Source organism: Somniosus microcephalus, chromosome 15 (assembly GCF_052327205.1).
Source record: "Somniosus microcephalus isolate GS21.2 chromosome 15, FLI_Smic_1.0, whole genome shotgun sequence".
NCBI classification, from domain to species: Eukaryota; Metazoa; Chordata; class Chondrichthyes; order Squaliformes; family Somniosidae; genus Somniosus; species Somniosus microcephalus.
Genome location: NC_141001.1, coordinates 49232433 through 49252132, shown reverse-complemented (window position 1 = coordinate 49252132; position 19700 = coordinate 49232433). Strand labels below are relative to the sequence as shown.

General features: G+C 40.3%; 1 protein-coding gene across 1 annotated transcript in view; it reads right to left on the bottom strand.

The window, feature by feature from the left end:
* Positions 1 to 2288: 2288 nt before the first annotated feature.
* dagla (diacylglycerol lipase, alpha) overlaps positions 2289 to 19700 on the bottom strand; it is a 482446-nt gene continuing 465034 nt past the window's right edge. Inside the window, exons 20-21 of the mRNA XM_086008510.1 lie at positions 19077 to 19254; positions 2289 to 17119 (exon numbers count right to left, since the gene is read on the bottom strand). Coding sequence (XP_085864636.1) covers positions 16125 to 17119; positions 19077 to 19254 — 1173 coding nt within the window. The 3' untranslated portion in view covers positions 2289 to 16124. The remainder of the gene's footprint in view (positions 17120 to 19076; positions 19255 to 19700) is intronic.

Sequence of the window (19700 nt, the reverse complement as noted above, 5' to 3'; positions counted from 1 at the left end):
CGCAGTTGGCGGCTGAAAAAGGCCAACGGCTGTCAAGTCCCGTCGACCCATTGTTCCTGAACCACCCCGATGGCGTAGTCGGAGGCATCGGTAGTGAGGGCGACGGTCGCGCCCGGGAGTGGATGTGCAAGCATGGTTGCATCTGCCAACGCCGCCTTGGTGTCAAGGAATGCCTGGTCCATCTGTGGTGTCCAAGTGATAACGTCCTTGCCCGACTTCCCTTTGAGTGCTTCGTACAGCGGCTGCATCAACTGGGCTGCCTTGGGGACGAAACGATGATAAAAATTTACCATCCCCAGGAACTCCTGAAGAGATTTGAGTGTGTGAGGCCGCGGGAATGCCGTAACTGCCTCTACCTTGGTGGCCAGTGGGACGGCGCCTTCTGAGGTAATCCTGTGCCCCAGAAAGTCAATGCTGGTTAACCCAAACTGGCATTTGGCTAGGTTTATGATGAGGCCATGTTGGCTGAGACAGGCAAAGAGTGTGCGTAAATGGACCATGTGCTCCTTCATATCCTTACTAGCGATGAGAATGTCATCCAAGTAAACGAAAATGAAGGGAAGGTCCCGTAACACAGAGTCCATGAGTCGCTGGAAGGCCTGAGCCGCGTTTTTCAATCCGAACGGCATTCAGAGGAACTCAAAAAGGCCGAACGGTGTGATGACCGCCGTTTTGGGGACGTCCTGAGGGTGCACAGGAACTTGGTGATATCCGCGGACGAGATCCACTTTGGAAAATACTGAGTTGCCAGCCAGATGGGCCGAAAAATCTTGTATATGGGGTATTGGATACCTATCCGGCGTAGTGGCTTCGTTACGGCGTCTGTAATCCCCGCAAGGCCTCCATCCGCCGCCTGGTTTAGGGACAATGTGCAGTGGGGAGGACCAAGGACTGTCGGAGCGTCGGACAATCTCGAGGCGCTCCATGGTCTGAAACTCCGCCTTTGCAGCCGCAAGCTTTCCGGGTTCCAATCTTCGTGCCCGAGCGTAAACAGGCGATCCCGTCGTGGTGATGTGATGCGCCACACCGTGCCTCGCGACTGCTGCCGAAAATGTAGGCCTGGTGAGCTCCGGGAACTCGCCGAGTAGGCGCGTAAACCTGTCCTGTGATGGAACCGCACAGGCGACCGACCAGGAGACGGCGGTGCTGCGGTGGCAAAGCACCGCGTGGAAAGTGGACGCATTAATGAGTCGGCAGTGTTGGACGTCGACCAGAAAGCCGTTGGCACAGAAAAAAATCAGCCCCCAGGATGGCCTGTGATACTTTAGCCGTTATAAACTCCCACACAAAACGCTGACCACCGAGGGTTAAATTGACTGTCCGTTTACCGAACGTGCGAATAGCCGCGCCATTGGCTGCCTCAAGGGAAGGACCGTGACCGCCGGATTGCAGATCCAGCTTTGAAGCTGGCAGAATACTGCACTGGGAACCAGTGTCGCACAGGAATCGTCGCCCTGTCATGGAATCCGTAATGTAGAGGAGTTTTCCCGCTGAACCGACTGCCATGGTGAACTGGGCGTGTTTTTTAGACCCTGTCGTCCTTATCGAAGCTTGCGGGCTTGCTGGAGATTTTTTTGGGGCGAAACTGCAGGGAGGACGGCAGCACCAAGCCTTGGCGCCAAAACAGGCGTGGTACGCACACCAGCCTGCTGGAAGAGGGCTGGGCTTCGCTCGCGTGGGGGAAAGGCGCTTCGTGGCTGCACAACACTGCTGTATGACCGTAAAAATCTTGTCTGCCTCTGCAGCAAGCTCAGCACAGTCCGTAATTGCAGAACTGGCTAAGGCTGCCTGAACTGGTTCAGGTAGCTGGCAGAGGAAGAGTTCTCGGAACAAAAAACATTGGGGCTCCGAACCCAAAAGCGTGAGCATCTGGCTCATCAGTTCCGATGGTTTTGAGTCCCCGAGGCCGGGCATAGAAATAAGCCTGCGTGCGCGCTCCGACTTATTTCGACCAAACACCTGTAGCAAACGAGTTTTTAGAGCTTCATACTTGCCCTCTGCCGGTGGATTACCAAGGAGGCTGACGACCCGCGAGGCCGTGGCGCTGTCGAGAGCGGAGACCACGTAATAATAACGGGTCGAATCCGCTGTAACCTCCTGGAGTGCGAACTGGGCTTCTGCCTGGAAAAACCATGCTACTGGTTGCTGTTTCCAGAACTGCGGAAATTTGAGGGCGACGGCGTTCGTGTTCATTATGAATATCTCAATGAAAGTTGTCCGACGAGATCGGGGTCACCAATTGTAGGAACGGAGGTTCCTATCTGAATAATGGAGTTCGACTCAGTAAATCAAAATAACAAAGTTTAATAAACAAACAAGTTAACTGGTAAACTACAGAAGGTTTACACAGGTCTGTTCCCCTTGCCAGGCCCTCGAAGACTGCTGTAAGGCCCTGGAAGCTGACATCATGACGTCATCACGTTCTCCGCGCCACTCGCGGTCACATGATCGGCGTCATGACATCATCACGCAGAGTGCAAGAAAGTACATATACAGTATAATTAACAGACAGTTTAAAGGTGCAGTCCACAGCTGCACTACACTGTAGTTAAAGGGATTATTACTAATTGCCGAGTCTCTTGGTGGCTTCGCCACACTGTATTTTTTAATGCCTACAGGGCATGTGACGCATGTATATGTAACTTTAAATACCACCCTTAATGAGAGTTTTCTAATGTTAGAAACCTACGCAAAGTAATTAGATTCATAGAAAGATGGGTGACTCCACACACTGTGACAGAGCAGGCTTTTTCCCTTTTCGCACAGACAACACATGACGATGCAAAGGTTGAGTGGTTAACAGCAGAAACGGGAGTACTCGTGGTTGCTTTCGCAGTTAACCGCCAGGGCTCCCCTTCTTGAGCAATTTGTTTCAGAAGCCGATAAAAGACATTGCAGTTAGGAACGCTAGCAGGAAAGGTTTTATTAAACAATCCATTTTATGTTCATGCTCAGACTCAATTTTGTAGTTAAGACAGTTTTTGCTGTAAAATGAAGAGTGAAGGTCATGTAGGTGATGATGTAATGGCTTTTTAGCTGATCTTAAAAAGCAAAAACATTGTAAGGAGGTTAGGGAAGAGCCTGCGACCAAACTCAGCAACTGTAACGAGGTCTCCTGCAGCTTTCGCACTGTGGTGTGTGTTGTCTGTGAGCATCATTCCCTCTAATAATATGTAAAACTAAGACTCTGTATTTAGAACCTTAATTTCTGGCACAGAGACAACAGCTCCAAGCTGGTTTCTCTAACAGTACACTCCCCCCTCCTCTTCTGTGGGAACGTGCCAAGTCGCAAATCGATGGCACAACTGCGATTAGAAAATCAATGTGGCACCGCCTGGCTCAGGATCATTTTATAAATTGAATCACTTCGAATAAGCTTTTGCAATTAAACTGTTACAGAAATCCTGCCACTGAGTTATTTAAAGCTGTACTTTTCAATAGTTCACTCGTTCTAAATATATGAAGCAACTTAACATGACGATAGATGAGTAAAACATTTGATCAATTGACAAGAGTATAGAAATTTAATGCATCTAAATTCGAGTCAAAATCCTTTGACATTTTGAATCAAAAAGAGCGCCACCCCCACTCAATAAATAATAGGATGTTACAAGTTTTCCCTGGATCATACTTGTTCTGTTAGTGTCCTCTGCTATTTCAATTGGTGAAATATATTTAAATATGAAGTTTATTTTAAAATATTTCAGATCTGCAATGTATTCATTACCCATTATTAACACACATCTTCGAGAATTGGAATATTTTGAGACAACCAATGTTAAGTTCTTTTTAATGTATCTAATTTTCTGGTTGTCATCAATCTTGATGCAAATTGAATGAGCACTACATCTATTGGAACTGAAATATCTCCCTTATAACATATGCAAATGAGAGTTAAATAAATGTCACCACCAGTGAAATCACAGTACACCATTGTCATTTCTCACCATGCTGAACTGGCAGCTCATCAGCACCCATGACATTTTTGCCAACTATGCATATTAGAAGGAAATAATACTATGGTAATTTATGATGTTCCTGCAAGAGTTCCTCAGGGAAGCTTGGCCCAACCAGCTTTAGCTGCTTCATCAGTGACTATCCCTTATCCCTCTGCCATAAGGTCAGGAGTAAGATTGTTCACTGATGATTCCATGGAGGTTACCTCCATTTGCAACTTCTCTGATAATGAAGCAGTCCATGCCAGCCTACAACAGGATGTTGATAACATCTAAGGTTGGGCTGACATGTGGCAAGTAACATTCGCAGCACATAAGTTCTAGATAATAACTATCTCAAACAAGAGAAAGTCAAGCCACCTCCTCTTGACCTTCAATGGCACCACCACCACTGAGTCCACCATCATCATTCTGGGGTTACCACTGACAAGACGCTGAACTGGACCATCCAGATTAACAGAAGAGCAGCAATGTCATGGGAACACCATCATCTCCAAGTCACACATCCTAGTTATCAGAATAGACTCAGGGAACTGAGACATTTTACACTAGAGAAACATACTTTGAGGGGGATGATTGACATCTATAAAATGAGAGAGAAAATATATTATTTCAGCTAGATAGGGAGGGGAGTAATGGGGGCACCAGTACAAATTAAGGAAATATAGGTTAGACACCAGAACCTACTTGTTTCTGACCTCAGGAAGATTGGCAGAATGTATGCTAAGTTTTAATTTGTTAAAGGCCTTCAAAAAGAGAGCAGGGCGAGTTTCTTGCAAGTTAATGACAACTGAGTAATAGAAGGCAGGTGGGATTAGCTTGTGATCAGTTATTGCAGTTTCCTGGAACTTGTTTCATTGCCTTTGGGGGTTGGAAAATAATTTCTGTTTTTTCCTAAATTGGCCTAAGGTTTTTCTCTTTTTTTTGCCTCAAACAGGAATTTGTGTGACTATTTGTGTATGTGTGTGGTGGGGGGTCTGTTGATGATGCACATAAGCTGCACCATGTCTGGATGAGGCAGGTTGGATGGAGCAGGTGGAAATCTGTTTTTTGGATGTAAACTCAAGCACTTGAGATGGCCTTCTTTAGCTGTGCTCGGTCTGATTTCGTACAATATTAAAGCAAGGATTGTGAGACCATCACTAGTGGGGAATGGGGGTTGAAAATGTGCAAGTGCTCATATGGAGATATATCTCTTGGCTGGGAGAGGGCAATTAGAACATTTAACAAAAATGGGTATTGAGGTAGAGACTATCAACATATTGCAGCAAACTAGATAAGTATTTGAAAATGATGATTATAAAAAGATTTAGATAAAGAGCAGGGAAATGGGATTTGATTAGACAGCTCCAGTTGAGGAGCCAGTTAGCAGCACAATGAATCGAATTGCCTCCTTCTGTGCTCTCATTTCTATGATTCTATGAGGACCCAAAGTAACAGTTATGCATCTCTAAAAGCAAATGTTTAAAAGAATATATAGAAATACAAAAAAAGTTATGCTGTCCTAAAGTCTTAACTCTACCTCCCAGAAAAGGACTTTGTTCAAAGATTCATCTGAACAATAGCGAGAAATTACAGCTGGTTGCCTTTGTTTTGTTTATTCCTCTTTTCTGATCTCTGACATAGAAGTGATAGGATTTTGGAAATAAGCACAATCTAAAGTTCAATAGCTGGCCTGTGCTGAGCTAACTCATCTCAGCCAGGTCAGTGGTAGAGGCACTACAATTATCCTCAGTACCCCAAGCTTAGGAAAGTAAAGGCCTCAGCCCAGGGCTCGGAAGGGAAATCAATTAAGAGTTCCTGCTTCCAATCACTATTTCTTTTGGAAAGTGCATCTGTAGACTGCAGACGACACAGAATCTGCTTTGTTGTAATACTCTCTGTTGGTAAAATAGCTTGTTGGCACTTACTGTCTAAGCTCACATGTGAAAATAGGCACTTGGATAGGTACCAGAAGGTAGTCATCTCTCAGCAAAGTCAGCACCTTTGGGAAAGAAAATGGGGAGAAAAATTAAGAAGCAAAGAAGAAAAAGCAGCATTTGCTCCTGAACTAGATTCAAGTTTATGCCCCAACTGCAAATGGCTTCTAAGCACTCACATATCCAAACTCTTTGACTGAATAAAAAAAGATTGGCTTTGCAATTACACTGTTTCGTCTCTTCCCCCTCCCACCCCATATATGTTTTCATGTGGTTGTGGTCATATGCAAATCTGGGCTATGACTGCCTATATCCATTTCCATCATATTGATGACAATAGTAATTATTGCATCATTAACTGCAAAGGGCAGAATCCCTGATTCCATGCATAGCTCCATGCTGGGTACGCGGGATCAGTGAATTTAATCTCAAGTTGCTTGATAAATTATTTGTCAAAAATCAGGAAACTCCAAGAACTATAATATTATGAATGGTTAACTGCAACAGCAAGAAACAAGAGAGACAGATTTTATTTTTCATTTTACTGAGGTAAATATCTACACAGGATAAAGTTGTTATTACAAAGTGCTAAAAACTGTGTACCATTAAACATATTATTTATTACATGGTCGGATATCTGCAATATGTTGCACTAGAGGATTGTTAAAAGTCTTGTTAGTTAAGCTATAATTATCTGGATTTTCTCTTTTTATAGGAATATTAATAGAGATTGATATTCATCATGTATATGTGACATTAACATTTTACAGACATCAAAAATACAGCGTAATTACACAATCAGTAGTTTTTGCAAGTACAATGGTGCAGAGTTGATCTGAATCCACTAGCACAGACCCAAAAATAATCAAATTAAAAAATATTAAAGAACCAGCACTACACTGAAGCACAGGTGACCTATTCCAACAGAATCTTCACACACTGCCTGACTGCAATCTCAAATACATTTTTTCAAGTAAGTTAAATAATTCCCTTTTCTCAACTGTAAACAGGCAGGATTTTTAAAAATTGACAATATCCCATTTCACATATTTCATTACCCCATACCCCATAAACATCAAGATGTTTACAACAGTTTTTACCATTTGAGCACAACAAAAAACAAAAAATAAATATGGTGGAAATACAATTTATAAAAAAAACTTCTAAAATTCCCATTTTAAAATCATAGTTCTTAAACAGGGATACTGTGCATTGCAATATACTGTTATTCTGTAAATATGCACCATGACTATACCTTTAAGAAAAACATTTCTTCCCATTATGATAACCATATATTATGGCAATCGCAGTTAATTGGAAGGGGGTAAGATGACTGCACTGAGGACATGATGCAGGCATGTGTTCCAAGCAAAAATATGTACCCTGGGGTAAGCAAATATAGCAATCATATACTTTAGCATGCTTATAAAACATTTTAAAGACCTTTGAGATCAGAGGACTATTTGTAGGTTTTTATACAATGTAACGTTAATGATTAATTTCATATTGTTATTGAAATGCTTTAAAGATGTGATTCAGATCTTTCAAGTTGCACAGAAAGATAGCAAGAAAATAACTTCAGGCCCCATGACTGTAGGAAACCAAACTGGATCTACATTCATACGTAGCACTTACTGGTTGGGGAATTTTTCATTGCGAGACCAACATATGTGTTTAATATAAATGTTAACTAGGATAAATGATTTAACATCACTGAGATCAGCTCAGAAGTTGCCATTTTCACTGTCACCACGACTTTTTATGCAAAACTCTGGTATTTGTGCGGCAAATTTCCTACAGATGTAGCGGGTGTTGGTGATGCTATTTTGTCTTAGGATATCGCACTGTGGCAAATCATAGATCCTAATCATATCACTAATCAGAATTTGTTCTGTAAAACGGATATCTACCTCAGCAGCTAACCAAACCTGTTGATGTTCAGAGTAACTCAATGACTAACTGGGTTCCAGAAACTAACAGCTGTCTATTCAAGCATGGTCGATAGAACTGAACTATGCGTAAATAAATTACAAGTAATCTACCCCCAACATCTGCACTACATTTCTGACCTTCAGCCTGAAGCACAATGGCCCACAATTAACTGTCAAAGTAACAGTGAGGCACAATAATGCTTGGGGTTATTTATGCGCAAATGCTACAGGGAAGGTGCGCGGTTAAATGCAGAAATCCAAAAGTTTCTGTCTGAGATGCGCCGCTCCGCTGTTAGATTTGAGAAAATGGCAACTCGCTGCCTGGCTCACCATTGAAATGCATTGAACGGCGTGAAGTTGCTGTACTTGTGCAGTAGATACAAACTAAACTTGCCACAGAAAGTTAGTCTTGTCCATTGCAGTCTAAGTACCCTTTTAATGACGTGATAAGTGTTAATTACTTTCAGTCAACCTATCTGACAGTGAAAATGAGCTATTACAAGTGTTGATTCTCATTCCTTCAGGTTTTAATTGTTGGAGATTTTAAAAATGTAAAATTTAACATTTTTTTTTTTTTAATTTTTGGCTTTCTTTCCTTCTCTTTATTTAACTTTCTGTACCTGATTTGATATTGTATTCACTCATTCTAGCTTACATTTCCTTTTCAATCATTGCACTGTTAATTTCACAATCCTTCAATCTGTTTGGTTACGGAGATACACAGTTGCTTTCCCTATTCACTCACTTCCCAGCTGCCCGGTTTCCCTCATTGAGACGTTATCAGCTCACTCTCAGAAACTTGCCACGCAAAAATTTTAAAAACCATAATGTGCAAGCACAAGTCTAACTAACGGCAGATGCCATTAGGTGCCCTGCTACAGCAAATTATGCCTCATTATTTCATCATTTGCTATCTTCTCCTGCTGATGCATTTGAGCAAGCAGTAGCGGGTACTGGGAATCAATATTAAGCAATATACTGTACTGCATTTTATTATTTAACCACAGAAACACTGAAACTATGGTGCAGATTCAAAAATCTGCCTAAGTTTACAGAAAAACTAATTTTAAAAAAATGTTTCAGATGAATACTTGAGGATTAAGATGATGTGGGACTTTAAACTGGTAATATTGCTTTAAAAGGTAACTAAACTGCTCCATCTTGTGAAACTACAGGAAGGCCACTTTCTATAAGTTAATCAGCAGAACTAAGTGGTTTGTAACTGCTGGTAACTCATTCTCGACTATTTTGTTGATATTTTGTCTTTTCCTCTGTACAGCTTTCTGTCTGTGTAACAGTTGACTTTAAAGTCGCGACTAATGGGTACTATTTTGTTTAGAGTAACATTTTTGGGATTGCATTATGAAATTTTGGTAAGCCAGCAAGACAATCTAGATATACTTTTGCCCTCAATTTTCTCTCCAACTCCCCTGGCTGACTCATGTTTTTGGGGGGGTGGGGGTGCACGTGAGGGTAGATAGCAGCCTTTTTGAGCCTTGGCAAATGACCATCCACTTATGGGTCTAGAGAGCGAGTATTGGCAGGATATTTGATGGGGGAAGGTATCACAGCTGAACCCAATCCTGCGCTTATCTGTTGTCCCCATGGTGCACTTCCCAGGAAGCATCACAGAATAACGATCAGAAGTGGGAACCCGAGCTGATTTTTCCCCACCCTGAAGCCACTAAGGTGCCACATAAAAGACTTATGAACATTAAGGCACATAGCATTAAAGGTAATGTAATCAAATTATGTTACAAATTTGATATTGGGTTCAACAGTTAATTATAAATGCAGACAATGAACATGACCATGATGAAGGCTCAGGTCAGCAACCTCTGTCATTGACCCTGTTAACAGTCTTTGGCTGAATTCTTGATGATTGTCTTGAAGAATATGCAATTCAAACAAATAGTCAAGTGAAACATCTCACTATGAAGGCTTACAACCTAACTACAGCAGGACCTCATTATTACAAGTCCTTGGTAGAAAAGGAGTCAGAAGTCTGAGCTCAACCCAGGATTATAACTATTTTGCCAGCTCCTGCGAGCTTATGGTAACGATATTCAGTTGTGTTCTCCTTGCTACCTCCATTTTTCTCCTACTACATTCTCCAGCTAATGGACAGTTAATAAAACTACTCAATCAACATCTGCGAATGCTGCCAGGTGAGCCAGAGAAAACCAGTACAAGTGAACTCAGTCACCAAATGCCCTTCCATCCCACAGAGAAGTGTCCAGCTTCTGCCTGGTGTCTTCCTTGACCATCCCCAGCCCACTCTCTTGGATTGGATAGCTGAGATAAGAAACTGGTCACACAAAATCCCACGCCTTGTGTTCTACCATTTTCAGGAGCATCAACACATTGCATTATCATTCATACTCATCTATATTATTAAACATATACATTCCTTAGAAAAGCATGGTTAACCAACTGACCTTTGAGTTTTACAAGTTTTTAAGTGCTAATCAATGATACGAGTGAGTTACAAGAAGATTATTCAGATCTTGTAATCTTGTAAACTATGAAAGCAGAATCTCAGTATATGAACCTGAATTAGTGTAACTGTCTCAAATGGAGTTATTTTTAATTACATCTCCTTCAGGAACATAAATTGCAGTCACTTATTTGAAAGCAGTTCTCTGATATTTTTCAAAATTTCACATGAATTTTGCTCCAAGAGACTGGTGGCCTAAACAAGACTGATGGCCTAAACAAGACTGATTTGGTTCCCCTCCTTTATAGGGTTATTTGCTGTGTTGTATTTTTAATGCTGCAGTATCAGTGACCTTAACACAATCAATTTTTACACATTTTTTATGATAAACTGATTTCATGTTGCTCAACAGTTCTCAGCTGCAGATAAACTTCCATTTTACACTACAGCTGTGAGCTCAGAGTAGCCATGAATTAAAATGTCGCAGTTATAAGATAACTCTAAGAGATTCTAGAGTCTGATGTTGCCAGCCTGATTTTGTATCCTATGAAATTCTCTGAGGGACAAAATTTACAAATCTGCTGCTGGAAGTGCATATTGGAAATTTTGGCACACACTTCCCATGATTTTCTGCCATTCATTTTAATGGTTGGAAAACCATAGACAGGGTGCACCCAATATTCTGATATGTGCTTCTGAAGGATAAGGGTTCCTACGAGAAGTGTCGACTTGTAAGACAATCCAGTTAGTGCAAGTGGATTTTGTAGTTTGATATGGACTGATGCAGGCCTTGGTTCAAGGCAAATATATAGTCAAGATAGCATCATCTAACTGGAATTGTAAACAGGATACACGGTATACCTTTATATAGTGTGCGTGGCCCCTTCCTCCTACTTCAGGGATAAGTTACACCTTATGACATGACAGAGAAGCTCTGATATCAGCAGTCAAATATCAGGACTATTTCCAGAACAACAAATACATCTCAAAGAATAATTCTTATTAAGATATTACATTTAAAAGAAAGGTCATAAGGTATTACACAATGGAAAACATATAAATAACACACAGAAAAAGGAATAGTCTTAGATAAAAATGCTTGCAAAGCTCAGTAACAAAAGTTCTCTGTGCCCTCGGCACCTTATCTTCATAAAACTACACATTTTACTAGACTGTCACAAAGAGACCACAAAATTCTAAAAAAAAGCACTCCGGTCCAAAATCAATTTGATATAGTATGTTAATTTAAGCAATAATAAAGGTAAGAAATGCATCTTTACGTACAGCCTCAGCTGTCAATGACAATACTACTCAAATGTTACCCAAGGGTTATGCACCTACTGTAAATAGAAGTGTAGAGAAATGCCCACAAGCTAAATGTTAAGTCAGTCTTGGCACTGAATAGGTTATAAAAAAAAGATGAATGGAAAATCTTTTAACTATACAAGGCCATATCAAAATAGAAATCACGGTATAACAAGGGAGCCAAGCTGCCAAATGAATGCACAAATTCTATCAAGAATGTGAAACCATATCAAGGAGACTATATTGTACACATGCTACTGTACAATGAATGGGAACTTTTAACATTTTATTCTTAAAACATTTTAAGAGCTATATTATCAGTTCTTTACTAACTGTAAAAAAAAAACCCTGGTATTTGGAAGATGGTATGCTAAACTCTAAGTGTATATGAGCACTACTTTCCTGACCAGAGTGATACGGAGCTAAAAGTAGAACTTCTGTTGCTAGTTCTAAAGCAGATACTCATGTTCAACAGGTAACTGTGGTAAAGCAGTATAAGAGTTATTTTTTAAGCAATAGAACTAAAGGATTAAAGAGTAAATAAAATAAGCTACCTTTACAACCACATCTTCAGTTGTGGCTTCTTGGTGTGAGTGTTTCACTCTCAGTTAGAAAATCCTAAGTCTCTGAGCTGCCAAAACGTGTTGTCTAAGTTGGGAGAGATTCATTATTTCTCAGCCAATGTACGATAATGTACCAGATAGAAGTTGGGAAGTGAAAAAAACTGACATCAGCTTGATTGCCGTACTTGATATGTGCCTCTAGTTGGCACAATTCAGGTGAAGTGAGTTGGATGTGTCCACCATGGTTGTCATTGACAAGTCCAGGGTCAAAACCATCCCATCTTCCTTCCTGGAGGAAGGTGCAAAGTTTAATGAGAATTGGGGGAGGAGGGGATAGGAGGTTTAATGTATTCTTAATCTGTTTATAGTAACAACTGTAGTTAAGGGACAAATTTTTCAGCCCTATTGGTGGGAAGCTGCAGCCAATTTTAGATCTCTCTACACTTGGATTGAAGTCTTGTACCTAGCTCTGGAACATGGACTAAGAAGTACGGCCACTGGACACTACCTATTCTCTTATACACCTGGTGGAAACACTCTGCCATTTCCCTCAAATGTAAATTTATTTTTGAGGGCAAACACATATATTTTTGGAAGCCCCATTAATGAAAACATTTGTACACACAATAGAAGAAATGCATTTTCAATTTGTTACCTATCATCAAGCATCTCATTAATATCTGTGTGGGATAATGAAGTTATACTTTTGATATTTAGCAGATTCACTAGAACATAAAAAGTAAGCTGCATGCAGTGGCAGAAAATGTTTTATACCACATGGGTGTATGGTCCAAATAATTAATAGCTTTTGTTTCCTTATTGTTTATTATACAATGACTACGCATATCTATCCATTTTTACAGAAAACAATTAAAGAAACAAGTTGCTTTGCAGTGGCACGCTATGTTCTCCAATAAACATTTCTTACCTTGTGATAAGGTAAATTCCAGAGGTTCCCGTTACTGCTTCAGATAACCTAAACTCCACTGTGTTCTAATTCACTGTTACTAAGACTGTGCAGATTTTCTTTATATACATCTACAGTTTATTCAAATAGATTAGTGCAGGCGATAGCTGCTGTCCCTTAATGTATGCTGCGCTACGTGAACCACAACGTAGGGTTAACACTAGACTCCTGGTAAACCATATCCTTCAAAGGCATTGATGAACTCACCATTTACCTAATGTAGTGTTTCCTAACCACAAATATGTACAGATAATAAACTGTTGTCACTTAGAGGCCATAAGATGACTGGTGTAGGAAATGAAAAAAAAACACACTGATGCAGCAGATGGGGCTTTCCTGAGATTGGTGCTGGGACATATTGTTGGGAGACATCAGAGGGAGATAGTGTCCCTTTCATTGGCCCAGATTTTGCTTTAAAACTGTTGCATACACAAAAATGAAAGAGTAAACACGGCAGACCAATCACACTGCACAGCCCATTCTTTGTCTCAAGTTTTGTGCACATCAAAGTGAGGGATATTAATTTTCCCTGATCAGGTACAGCAAGGTTAGATGCAGAGTAAAGCTCCCTCTGATGTCTCCCAACAATATGTCCCAGCACCAATCTCAGGAAAGCCCCATCTGCTGCATCAGTGTAATTTTTTTTTTCATTTCCTACACCAGTCATCTTATGGCCTCTAAGTGACAATGTTAATTTAGTGCCAATTAGTCCTGAATTAGGGGAAGTTTTGTGCTATGCATTCATGCCAATTGGGAACTGGCTGGGACTGCCAAGTTGAAATACTATCATTCATTTATTCAATCTTCCAAAAAAGGTTTTAAATATTGAGATTGCATTTAATTTTTTTTAAATTTGAACTGCATTTAAATTTTAGCTTTACTTTTTTGCGATTGTCTGTGGAAAAAGCAGCAGCTGAATGGCCTTTACTCATTCCATATTCATGTTCCTAAAACTTAACCTCAGCAATAGAGCAAGAGTTAATGAAGAGACAAGCAACTGTGGAACTCAAATATGTGGCTCTCTGGTTGAAATGGTGCTACTTGACCTGTGCCACACATACCTCGAGTCCTTTTATGGTCATGTAAAGGATGACATGTTTGAGTTGGTGTCTCTGTTTGGATTACGTCTCTATTAATACTGTCTGCTGCCTTCTGTTTGTGCATGGAGAAGCATTTGGTGATGGCATCTTCCAAATGTGCTAAGTTGTTACTGATTTTAGCAATACCTCTCACCAAAAAAAGTTAATCTTGTTTGGAAATGTAGGGACTATAACTGAGCACTGGCGCTGAGTGTTTCTTTTTTAAACAGAGGCAATTTTGAATTACTGTCAAGATAAGCCAATGAAAAGAAGAAACTATATTTTCTAAAACTTAGGGGTTGCACCAGATAAAAGTCAACTGGTTATCTGCCAGCACGTCTGGAATTCATCACCAAAGTTAAAGCGTGCAGACACCAAAAATTCCATTCTGCAATACTACACATGCATACACATTCTTTAAAAGCAACTGTGGTGCACTTGCTGAAGCATACAGCAGCAACATAACCAAGCACCTATAGCGAAGGTGGCAAGTTCTTTAGAGCAGTCAAAAAGGCAGACTAGTTCAGAGCATGGAAAGACCATCAGTAGTGATAGGCTAGTACCAGAATTGACAGGATTTCTTTAGCTTAATGTAAATTATTCAACTGTCACATTCCATTGCCACCATTAAAGTCACCAACAACAATTTTGGGAGCAAAGCTCACACACAACCCGATGTCTCAGCACCCCAGGATTCAGTTTCTATTCTCAGTTCCCTTGGTTGTTAATCAACTTTCATTCTGGTGGCTTTTATAAGTAATGGTTCTGGCGAATAGAAGTAATTTGCTCTCTGTGTAAAGCTGAATTTGTTCTTTGTGTTAGCATTGTCTGTTATAAACAGAAAGAGCTATAGCGTATTCCAACATGACCAGCAGAGTACAGGAACATTCAATTTCAGGCAGCAATGTTATTACTCGAAAAACACAACAAATGTGAGAGCTGTTAATAGCTTATACAATGCAACAAGCATTACAACATATAACTTGACTTTCTCCAGAATATCTTTATCTAATAAAAATGTTACACAAAATTAATTTATCTCTAATATTTCTCACTTACACTTTGTGGTGCTATATGGTGCATAGAAAGAAAAGAAATGTAAATAAAGACAGGAAATGCTAGAAATAAACAGCTGGTCCATCAGCATCTGAATGAGAAAAAAGTTTAATGATTTGAGTGGAGTCCCTTCATTGGAACATGATGAAACTGGCTGTTACAACAAGGAACCCCACCTGAAATATTAACTTGCCCTTTCCCTTTCAGATTCTGACTGACCTGCTGTGCATTTGTTTTTTTTAAAGATTTCTAGCATTCAGTTTCCTATTTATCTCCAACATAATTGGAAATACTACGGGAGCGGATAAAGCTGAAATGTCCTTATGAGTGATCTTGTACTATAATCCCTGTGTTTCTGGTACTGGTGACAGCAGTACTAATGCCACATTTCACTGATGGGTCAAGTTGATTTTGCAGAGGTTCCTTCAATACTGGGTGAAATCCGTAAACAAACCTGAATATCGCTGACTTTGGGGGTGGCACAAGTCTGCTTTGAAGCCCCATTACAAAAAAACCCATCAATCTCAAAAATAAAACAATGCTCTTTAGGGAAATTAATACTCTCTCTCTCATGATAATCAATTGTCAACCAAATACTAGTCATCTTATAGGAGAGAATTTATGTTCATTACTCATACATAGACCTAGATATTAACAAAAGACTGCATGGTTTCAGTGCAGGTTAACTACATTCCTCATATTGACTGATCCTTCAATGTGATGACAGTTGCTGGTCAGATCATGACTTCCTGTTCCATCATGGTCTTTTATAGTGAGTCAGTTCTATTATTATACCATTGTGGGCTCAAGTGGTTTACGCTCATGAAGTTTCACAGTCCTGCTCTTTAAAGAAAAAGCCACTTCAAAGTTAGCATGCTAATGTGCTCTATGTTATGTACTTTACTGGGGTTCTAAAGAGCTGAGATGATAAATTCTGCAGGTTTATTAGAGTTGGGTTGGTGGTCTGCTGGAGTTGAAGTTCTCAACTTTGTATCCATAGTCAGGCACTCCTGGCTGCTTATGCAGGTTGGAGTAATGTCCATCAGTTCTCCTGACGAACTGAATGGAAAGGATGGAGACACCGAAATACCAGATGAAGTCCCAGCATCCGCCGATCCGACAAACAGACGGGGTGGCTTTGGCACTAAGTTGGGTTCAAACTGCGCCCGCATCAGGATCTCATGCTCACTTACTGACTTGGGAATTTCATTATATTCTTCTAAGCTATCGTCAAGTACCAAATGATAAATATCTTGGAAGGAGCTGCTTTTCCCATCCAGATTGAAAAGACTGTCTATAAACTCAGCAAATTCAAGCACTTGTGGACTTGGCACCTCCCGCAGACTTCCTGTCCATTCTTTACTGTCATCTTCCATTGGCAACTTATCTGAAAAACTATCTTCTTCCACCTCTGCAGCTCGTTTGTTCTCCTGCTCACCAAAGTCCGCTTGCAGGGGACTAGGCAGAGAATAACAGCTGTTATGCAGTGGTTCAAGTGGTTGCACCTCCCGAGAATGTTTAGATAAACTGTCTGCAGCAAGTAACTCAGTCCGGGAACTAAGGGAAGGATTCTCCTCTGGAATTGCTGGATCAATGTAGAAACAATGCGACTCATCTTTCTCCATTACAACATGCAGACTTGGAGAACCCCTTATGCTGCGAAATCCAGAGGAGCGGCGTGAATCAAAACTGTAGATAGACTCGTTGTCAGAAAGACTTTCCATGGTGGCAAGAGGAGCCCTACGTTCCTCTATTTCAGTCACCAGCATCTCCTTTGTGTTCATTAGAAGTAACTCAACAGGATCATTTTGGCACTGCATATTTTGTTTTGTCTGATAAAGGCCTTCAAAGCTCAGTTCAGATTTTGACTTACTCCTGAAAAGAGAATAAACACAGTTATACAACAAATATCAAATCAAAAAATTTGAAAAGAAATTTGGCAGTAAAATACTTACTACTTCAACTCCTGATTACCTAAAAGTGTATTGGATTGCGCTGGGCTCAGCAAAATGTAAATTGAAATGGCCTCTTGGAGGGGATTAAAACTACAGGAACATTAAGATAATTTTACATTAATAATGTACCATAGTGATAACACTCCATTATAAAGCAGGTACATTCCATGCCTCCGACAATGGCTTGAACCTGACATTTCACAGGTCCCAAGAGCAAAATTCGGATGTGCAGGAAAAAATCCAAATCTCCTTCCACTGGCAGTGTGTGGCCTGAGTGGTAGTTCACTATTATGGGAACATTTTTTGCTGGCAACAGAGCAAGGAAACCACTAACCATCGAGTGCAAGATCATCGTCAGGTAGTCAGGGAGGGCCAGAGCAGCAGAATAGGGAACGGGTAGGTTGCCAAGGTGAATTCAAGCGGGAGACTATACTCATCAGGAGCTTACACCAACAATGGCAGCAGAGGTGGAGCAATCTGTGTGGTGGTGGGGGGGGGGCAAGGTGAGTCAAACCCTGTGACAGCACTAGAGTGGGGATGGGCGAGAAGTGTCCAAATGCAAGGGTGCACTCATGCGTTTCTTTTGTGCCAGAAATGATAGAGTAGGCTAACATAAATCTTCAGGGCAATGAAAATTAGTTTGTAGCTTACAGCTTGAGTGAGATGATTTGGAGCCAAGTTCTCTGCTGAGTAGAATTAGGGCAGATTTTCAGGATTTTTGGAGGAGTAGGGGAGATCATCACAGTGCCACATAATAGGCACAGAACTACATGGTAACATTAAGTTTGGATATTGTATTATCAGTCTCAATGTTTACATTGTAAATGTTGATATAAAAGTGATACCAAAAAATTGTGACATGAAGTACGTATCCTACGAAATTTTAAAAAAATTTATAGCTCCTTCTTTTAAACAGCTAGATTTAACATGGGAATTCAAGATACAAAAAAGGCTGACAAATACTCTGTCTCAGGAAAACAGATAACTAATAAAAGAACTGCTTTTGATGGCTGGAGAACAGTGATGATGTGAAATGGTTGACAGACAGGGATTACTGAACCATTAGGAAGAGGTCTGGAAGCTAGTCAGGGGAGAAATATATAAAAGCTGCTGCAATTTACAGCCAGTAACACATCACCTTCCAAGGTATAATGACTGGTAATATTTCAACAACAACTCGGTTTTCTTGTTTAAATAAAAACAAAGTGGCTGTATCATGAAAGAAAACACATGGCAGAACACTTTGGTTCTGGTTGTTAGTTTTCAGTTCTGGGTTAAGAAATTGTATCATTCTTGTACAGTATCTTGAAGGGCCACAAAAGAGACCAAACCAATCACCCAAAAGAGCTGTAGCTAGAAGTTGTAGGACACAGTTTTCTGAAAAGGATGCATTAATCTCTTGTGGTTCTATAATACTGTGTTGCATTAGTATCTTGCTGTGCCAATTTACACCTATCTACTTTTGTCTGGCAACTTTTTATTTTCCACCTTTGAAGGTGATGATACAATTTCCTGGGCATTGCATATATTCTCCAAGAATTCATCTACTTTGATTAGAAACTATTAATTAAACATAGGGACACTAATTAAGACTATAGTTTCTGTTCATAATGGAAACTGCTGTCAAGCCATGAAAGTGCACGTGAGTGTTGAGGGAAAAACTCAAACTATAACAGCGATTTCCTCTAAGGTTCTTGGATTGCAGTTTAATATAGTTCTAGTTACTTGGTTTTATAATATTTGCTGTTTTTGCAAGATGATGCGATAAGACCGAGGTTGAATTAGTTCAATATAGGCTGCAACTGATGCTTTCTGTGCAACGGATTTCCTCTTTAGATCTGTTCATCACATTCATCAATCTTCAAGTCGGTGACCTACGGTCCAATTTTTGCCAATGGGTTCTCTTACCAGCTGCAGGTACGCGTGCGAAACTGCTATGAGGTGACTTATCCTTTAACTTTCTTTCCTTCTGTGGAAGTGACTTCTTATCTTCCAGTGACAACCTGACTGAGATCAGGAACTCACTGTGTGAAGAAGCAAGTGGGTCTTGAAGCTCCAAACCAGCTTCTTTCCCAAAGTTACCTTTCTTGAAAAAAGTATAAATTCAATTCTGACTGATTAAAATATAAACTAATGGTTACACCACACACACATCAATGTGGAAGAATGGCAGGAGTCTTTCACTTCAGAAATACATGGTCAAAGAAATGTGGGAAGTCCATCAATGAAAACATGTTCATGTTCATCATATATTTTGAAATAATTATTCCACATGACTTAATCAACTACTGTGATCCAGCTCATTCCTGAAATCACACATGCAGTTGTAAAGTACTGCAAATACAATATTTATGGGAACACAGAGGCAAAGTACTAAGGGAATACTGGATTCTATAGTTTTGCAGAGATATGCTAAAGAAAAACACATGGTTAACTCACTCCAGAACATAAGTTCCTGATTTAGGGAAAGCAGCAATGTGCTTACTAACTACATTTTGTCATTTAAGAACTCAGCTCAAGGATTTTTTTTAC